Below are 7,500 nucleotides of genomic sequence, written 5' to 3' on the forward strand. Positions count from 1 at the left end.
TAGGCAACATATTTGATGAACATCTGAACATACAGTATGCACTGTACGTGTCGTGTTTTCATGTATGGGCATGCCTCACTCTGTGTGAGATGAAGCATAGATATTTGATGTTGCTGTCTTTTGAAACTAAAACTACTGAGTGAATAGGATTATTCTTATGCTACACAGGAAAAAAGAACCTCGTCAAATTGCCACTGTGGAGGATTTGAAAAGTCCTCTGAGCAACCTACCGTAGGTTCTTGGAGGAATCCCAAGGTTCAGAGAACTCCCCCAGTTCTTCCAACCTCTGCGTTCTTCCAATTGGCCAGACCATCTAATGTAATCTAATGCCATATAATTGTATGTAGTACTGGCCATGTAGCAGGGGTAAGTATGGACAAGCGTATAGACAAGCGTATGCATAGCTGGGAAACCGTATGAACTGCTGTGTGTAACAAAATAAATCAATACAATAAATATCATTATATCATTCATAATAAAATAAAAATCCTATGTAATCTAATCTGACGTCTTCATCTGCAGTCCAGTCGTGGCCACATAGCCGGGGTAGCATATGAACTGCCATGTGTAATATAATAAATCAATACAATAAATATCTAAAAACAAAATAAAAACTCCTATCTGATCTGGTCCTCACCTGCAGTCCTGTCGTGGCTTAGCTACGTAGCCGGGGTAGGCCCCGTAGGTGATGTCGCGGCACATCTTGCTGTCTCTGTCGGAGGGCAGCAGGGTGCCGGCCTTCACCATGAGCCCCAGGCAGTGGTCAAACGTGTTCCGCTCCTCCGGACCGTCCTCCGTGAAGAAGCAGTGGCCCAGCGCATCGTAGCCCACAATGTCCTTCACCTGTGGGGAAAGGAAAGGCAGACACACATATGCAGGGTTGTATTAAGATGGGCTGGGACGCCTAGGCTATAGGTTGATGGAGGCCTCCACAGAAGGCAAATTTCACTGCAAAATTACATAGCCAGCGACATATTTCCAAGCTCGGAATTAAGAATAATATATTTGCAGGCGATTTTTTTCAATACTGCAACTTGTCACAATTCTGCCCAGCATACAGTGTACAGAGCTAAATTGACTCAAATGACTATTTGCCAAGTGCTGTTTCATGTCAGGGAGAATCTAAATGCACATTTTGGTATGTGCATATGTAATATGTATGCCAATGGATAATTTGCGATGGCATTTGCTATTTGAATGTATGGAGTGTTGAGAATGTTAATGCCCTCTTTATTCATCTACGCATGCTAATAGTGTGATCTGTTAACTTGAGTGTTAATTGATGTACTATTTGCTTTGCTTCCTCTAAGACTTGCTGTAGTGTAGTGGTGTAATGACACTGCATTCCAATATGAGAGAGAGAGAGAGAGAGAGAGAGAGAGAGAGAGAGAGAGAGAGAGAGAGAGAGAGAGAGAGAGAGGAGGAGAGAGAGAGAGAGAGAGAGAGAGAGAGAGAGAGAGAGAGAGAGAGAGAGAGATGTGTGAATGAGAGAGTGACAGAGACCAGAGTCCCAGATCTCAGTTGCAGCCACCCACACAGAGATTTACTCTCTCAAAGCCTCCTGCTGAGATCAAGGGGTAACGCTTTAGGCAGAGACTGGCAAAGTGTGTGTGTGTGTGTGTGTGTGTGTGTGTGTGTGTGTGTGTGTGTGTGTGTGTGTGTGTGTGTGTGTGTGTGTGTGTGTGTGTGTGTGTGTGTGTGTGTGTGTGTGTGTGTGTGTGTGTGTGTGCGTGTGTGTGTATGTGTATGTGTCTGTGTCTGGCGGATGTCTGTCTCCTGGCAGCAAGAGGAAAAGATGTTTGTGTTTACACTAACATCTCTAAGTGCTTCCAAAAACAACAAGGCCAAGCCATTAGGGGAGAAAAAAATAAAAAAGAAGGGTGGAGGGTGGGGGGTATGCCAGACGTCATGTTATCTCTTCCAGATAAGGACAACATGCCACCAGCAAACACTTCAGTTCAGCCGTGTTAATCGCATTACTGACAGCCCCACCTCCCAACACTCACACCCCCTTCCCTCAGCATCCCCACTCTCATTCCTCTCCCCATCCCCATCCCTATCCTGCACTCTCATCAGGACCTCATCTCACCCCATTGCTCCATCCCCATCCCTATCCCCAACTCTCCATCCCCATCCCCATCCCTTCAGCATCTCTATCCCACACTCTCATCAGGACCACCCCTCACCCTATCCCCATACCTTCAGCATCCCTATCCCACACTCTCATCAGGACCACCCCTCACCCCATCCCCATCCCTTCAGCATCCCTATCCCGCACTCTCATCAGGACCACCCCTCACCCCCATCCTCACCAGCATCCCCATCCCCACTCTCATCAGGACCACCCCTCACACCATCCCTCCATCAGCATACCCATCCCTACTCTCCTCAGGACCACCCCTCACCCCATTAGCATCCCCAAGCCCATGCCCATCAACATCCCCATGCCGTCAGCAGCCCCATCCCCATCCCCACTCTCATCAGGACCACACAACCGAGCACGCTGCCGCTCTCATGAGGGGGAGGCCACAGCACACTCATTAGTCAAAGTCACAGTCATAGTATCCCCCTGTAAGTTCGATAACCTTTTAACATGCTATATAGACTGTCTTTAAATGAACTACACTGTAACTGAAGCAAAGGGTAAGGCCCCTGGAGACCTGAGTTCGAAGCCCGCTGGGGTCAACTTCTCATCTCTGCTCCTGCAAAGGTAGCCTTCCATAATTTACCAGGCAATGATTACCAAACTCACTGAAGAGAAGGAAAAAGGCCCTGGGGATCCGGGTTCGAGGCCAGCTGACGTCAACTTCTTATCCCCCCTCCCATGTAACCACCTCACGAAGTACATTTTACAGTGTTAAGTTAACAACAACCGCAGACACCATGAGTGTTGAATTACACTCCAGAGTGGTAAATTAACACAGTAAAATGCACTGTGTGCATAATTCGCCTGACATTGACTAATTGCTGTGGCTGACTAGCTAGCAGGAAGGTGCAGGCTGAGGTCAGGCCTTGGGTAACGATCACAGATCCATTTGGGATTTCATTCTCCTCAGGCTTCCTATCCATATCCAATTTTCCCATCTAGCCTTCCCCCACGGATCTGATCTGAGATCTGTAGCTAGGCCTGTTAGATCTCGGTCTCCCTCGAGATGCGAGAGTACTCTCTGCCTGTGTGTGTGGGTGTGTGTGAGAGTGAGTGAGAGAGAGGAGGAGGTAAGAGGTGTATGTGTGAGAGAAGGAAAGGTGAGGTGTGCTTCTGTGAGTAAGGTGTGTGTGTGTGTGTGTGTGTGTGTGTGTGTGTGTGTGTGTGTGTGTGTGTGTGTGTGTGTGTGTGTGTGTGTGTGTGTGTGTGTGTGTGTGTGTGTGTGTGTGTGTGTGTGTGTGTGTGTGTGTGTGTGTGTGTGTGTGTGAGTGAGTGTATACGTGTACGTGTGTGTGTGTTTGTGTGTGTGTTTGCAGAGGGTGTGTGTTGTTGTCGGTAGCAGGCAGAGTATTATTATCGTAATCGGTGCCACTACTGTACCGTCACTGCAATCATCCCCTCGCCCTGGGCCATAATCAAGCCGCATTGCACCCACCCGTCCGCCTGGGATCCACCCAGAGGAGCCATCCATCTAGCCAGGGGCAGACAGATATGGGCAACCCCAGAGCAAGCAGCACGCACGCCAGCCACAGATGAACTCTTCACCCCCCTATGGTGTGGAGGTGGGTGGAGGCTGGAGGAGCAGAGAGGAAAAAAGCTCCACTACGACGTCTCTCCCTATCTCTCTGTCTCGTGCTCTCACCATCTCTCTTTCGCGCTCTCTCGTGCTCTCACCATGTCTCTCTCTCTTGTGCTCTCACTGTTTCATTCTCTCTCTCTCTCTCTCTCTCTCTGTCTCTATCTCTCTCTCTGATCTGCACGCCCACGCTCTCTCTTTCTCTCTCTCTCTCTCTTTTGTATTAACACTTTCGATCTCTTCATTCCCTCCCTCTCTTACCCTGCCCTTTGTTCTGCCCTTCTCTTGGTCTCTCTCTCTCTCTCTCTCTCTCTCTCTCTCTCTCTCTCTCTCTCTCTCTCTCTCTCTCTCTCTCTCTCTCCCTCCCCCCCCCAACCTCTTTCACTCTCCACTAGGACACAGCAGAAATTTTGACTTTCATTTTTCGCCTCCATTTCCCCGTAATCTGATTGGACCGTTAGCCCCTGGAGACCCCTCCTCTGTGGGCGCCCAGCTCCACCTTCAGTCGGGGCCCACACTCGGCTCTGCTTATTATCTGCACCAACGGCGCCTTCGTTTGCAGCTAATTATTTCTCTTTTCTTGTCATTTAGCCACATCTGATTTCCTAATTGCTGATATTTCTTTCCAGAAAATATATATATATATAGAGAGAGAGAGACCTTGAAAGGGCATCTAAGCTGGCTGGCGAGAAAAAAAGTTTGTTTTGAAGATCTTAGATGTATACAAGACTTCAATTAGCCACTTAGAATTTCTCTTTCTCTACATCCGCATGTTTCTCTCTGACTTACTCTCTCTCTCTCTCTCTGTGTGTGTGTGTGTGTGTGTGTGTGTGTGTGTGTGTGTGTGTGTGTGTGTGTGTGTGTGTGTGTGTGTGTGTGTGTGTGTGTGTGTGTGTGTGTGTGTGTGTGTGTGTGTGTGTGTGTGTGTGTGTGTAGTGTGTAGTGTGTTTGTATGAAGCCCTGCTGAAAGCCTTCCTGCTGTGCATATACAGTATGTTTGTACAAATACAAGGGGGACACTGTGTATGGCCAAATATATTTTTGCACATAAATCTATATTTGTCTGCACGAGCGCCACTGATTACACAACTGTGGTCGCGCTGGTGTGCGTGTGTGCATGTGAATGTGTGCGTGTGTCCGAGTGTGTGAGTGCACGTGTGCACTTGTAAATGTATATGTGGGTGCTTATCTGTGCACATAAAAATCTATATGTGTCTGTATGTCATTTGTGCCTATTTGTGTGTATGCACACTCATGTGCAGCGCAGGGACGTCGACAGCTCTCAGCGGGCCAATGACAAAATCAGCTGTGCCATATATAGAGGTGCTCCGATTGCTCGGCTGCCGATCATGACCGGCCGATAATGGCCAAAAATAGCCTGATCGGTGATCGGAAAAACATGCCGATCAAAAAACCGATCGAGAGATATTAAATTCCTCACGCAACCATTTGCCTTTACACCTGGCGCTGCATGTAGGCGCTGGCTCTGCACAGCTGCAACTGCACCAAAAGAAGGCATCTTTGCTTGTCTATAACTTTTCGCCATTCCCCCCTTCATTTCCACCATTCATAACCATATCTGCATCAACAATGATCTGATTTTCCGATCCATGCGCCGTTTACCTGACAATGTAATTTGCGATTGAGTACTCGCCAGTGAGCCATGTTACGTTATAACCTGTGTAGTTGCCTTGGTCAGCACGCGACAACTTCACGTTGTCAGCACAAACATGTCAATTATTGTTTTCAAAGTTGTAATTGGCAGTCAGTTGATTAGTTTGATAGTCGCTGAAACACCAAACGGCGACAGATGTGGTTAAAACTTGAGAGAGAGATTCAGAACGGTAGTGGAGCACTGCAACTGTGAACGGTGACAGAGAGGGGAGGGGCTCTCCTCACGAGGCTGCTCATTTAAAGCGACAGGCTGTTTTTTTCTCGTATGTGGAAGACTATTTGATGTAATGTTTCAGTTTCAATTCAATCTTAAATAGTTTAGTTATTCTATGCAATAACTTATACATTGATTAATACTGTAGACTGTATTACCAACACTAGTCTGAAAGATAATAATAATAATAATAATAATAATAATAATAATAATAATAGCCTAATAATAGACATGTGCAAATTAAGATTGAATGGTTTATGGGCAGAAATGGTATTCAATAAGGATAATTAATAGGCTATTAAAAAAATAGGAAATCATTTTTGTGATCGGCAATGATCGGTAATCGGCAGATAAAGATTTTTGGTGATCGGTATCGGTGATCGGACCCAAAAAATGGTGATCGGAGCACCTCTAGCCATATACATAGGGTACAATGTAATGGGGACCAAATAACTTCTGGCTGGGCCCTAGACAAATGGCCTGTTTGTCCCCCCTGTATGCGTGCTACGATTGTGTCTGTGTGTGTGTGTGTGTGTGTGTGTGTGCGTGTGTGTGCGTGTGTGTGTATACTTTGCTTCTGCATGTGCCTCAGTGTGCATACGACGTGCGTGCTCTCTCACTCACCAGCAGGCCGTTGGAGCCGTGCACAGTGACGCATCGGGAGAAGGTGTGGTGTATGGACAGGTCCTTGACATAGGTGGGGGGGTTGTACCCCCCCTGCTCGTCCACGTCCCCGTTCATGTGGAAGTGCACCGGGTAGTGGCCCATAGACTGCTGCCCCATATGCTGCATCTCCACACCCTCAAAATGCACCGCACGGAACCCCTTCTCCACCTGGGAGACGGAGAAAAAAGGAGAGAGGAGGAGAGGGAGAAAGGGAGAGAGAGGAAGAGGAGAGGGGAGGAAGAGGGAGGGGGGGAGAGAGAGGGAGAGGGAGAGAGGGAGGGAGAGAAGGAGAGGGGGAGAGAGAGAGTGATAGGGAGGGAGGGAGAGATTGTCATGAGATATTATCATTGTCATGTCTGTCTTGTTTTTAAACTCATGCTTAGGCAACAATCTTGTTATGCTGTTCATGCCAATAAAGCTCAATGAATTGAATTGAATTGAGAGGGAGATGGAGAAGGAGGGGTAGCGAGAGAGAGAGAGAGAGAGAGAGAGAGAGAGAGAGAGAGAGAGAGAGAGAGAGAGAGAGAGAGAGAAAGGGAGAAAGAGAGAGAGAGAGAGAGGGAAGCGAGAGGACGAGAGAAAGAGAGAGATGGGGGCGAGTGAGGGAGAGAGACAAACTTAAATTTGCTTTATTCAGTCATAACATTGTTAAACAACCTCTAGTCAGCAAATTCACCTTGAGACAGAGACAGATAAGGAACGCGACAAAGAGAAAAACAGAGAGAGGAAGAGAGAGAGAGAGGGAGAGAGAGAGAGAGAGAGAGAGAGAGAGAGAGAGAGAGAGAGAGAGAGACAGACAGACAGACAGACAGACAGACAGACAGCTTGAGAGGGAAACAAAAAGAGAGGAAGAAAGACACAGAGAGAAAGTGTGACAGAAAGAAAAAGACAGAGGGAGACTGATAGAAAGCAAAGCGGAGATCGAAGAGACTGAAAGACAGAGCAAGAAGGGAAGCAAACAGTTGACAGCAATCCTCGGTGCAGTTGAGGTGAGGATGTACGATATAAACATAACTGACAAGGTGTATATGTGGGAAGCCGAACAAAATGAGAAGAGCGATGAGACGATGATTTGTATGCACACGTGCGCGCCAGGGATGGATACGGATTTCATATCTGACTCCCTGCCATCACACACATGCACATGCACATGCACGCACACACACACACACACACACACACACACACACACACACACACACACACACACACACACACACACAC

The 7,500-nt window shown here is 47.4% G+C and overlaps 1 protein-coding gene across 2 annotated transcripts in view; it reads right to left on the bottom strand.

The window, feature by feature from the left end:
* Positions 1-7,500, bottom strand: part of cemip (cell migration inducing hyaluronidase 1) — a 148,622-nt gene that overhangs the window by 36,014 nt on the left and 105,108 nt on the right. For both annotated transcript variants that reach the window (XM_063189030.1, XM_063189029.1), the window contains exons 13-14: positions 6,235-6,444; positions 638-843 (exon numbers count right to left, since the gene is read on the bottom strand). In XM_063189030.1, coding sequence (XP_063045100.1) covers positions 638-843; positions 6,235-6,444 — 416 coding nt within the window. The remainder of the gene's footprint in view (positions 1-637; positions 844-6,234; positions 6,445-7,500) is intronic.

Source organism: Engraulis encrasicolus, chromosome 22 (assembly GCF_034702125.1).
Source record: "Engraulis encrasicolus isolate BLACKSEA-1 chromosome 22, IST_EnEncr_1.0, whole genome shotgun sequence".
NCBI lineage: Eukaryota > Metazoa > Chordata > Actinopteri > Clupeiformes > Engraulidae > Engraulis > Engraulis encrasicolus.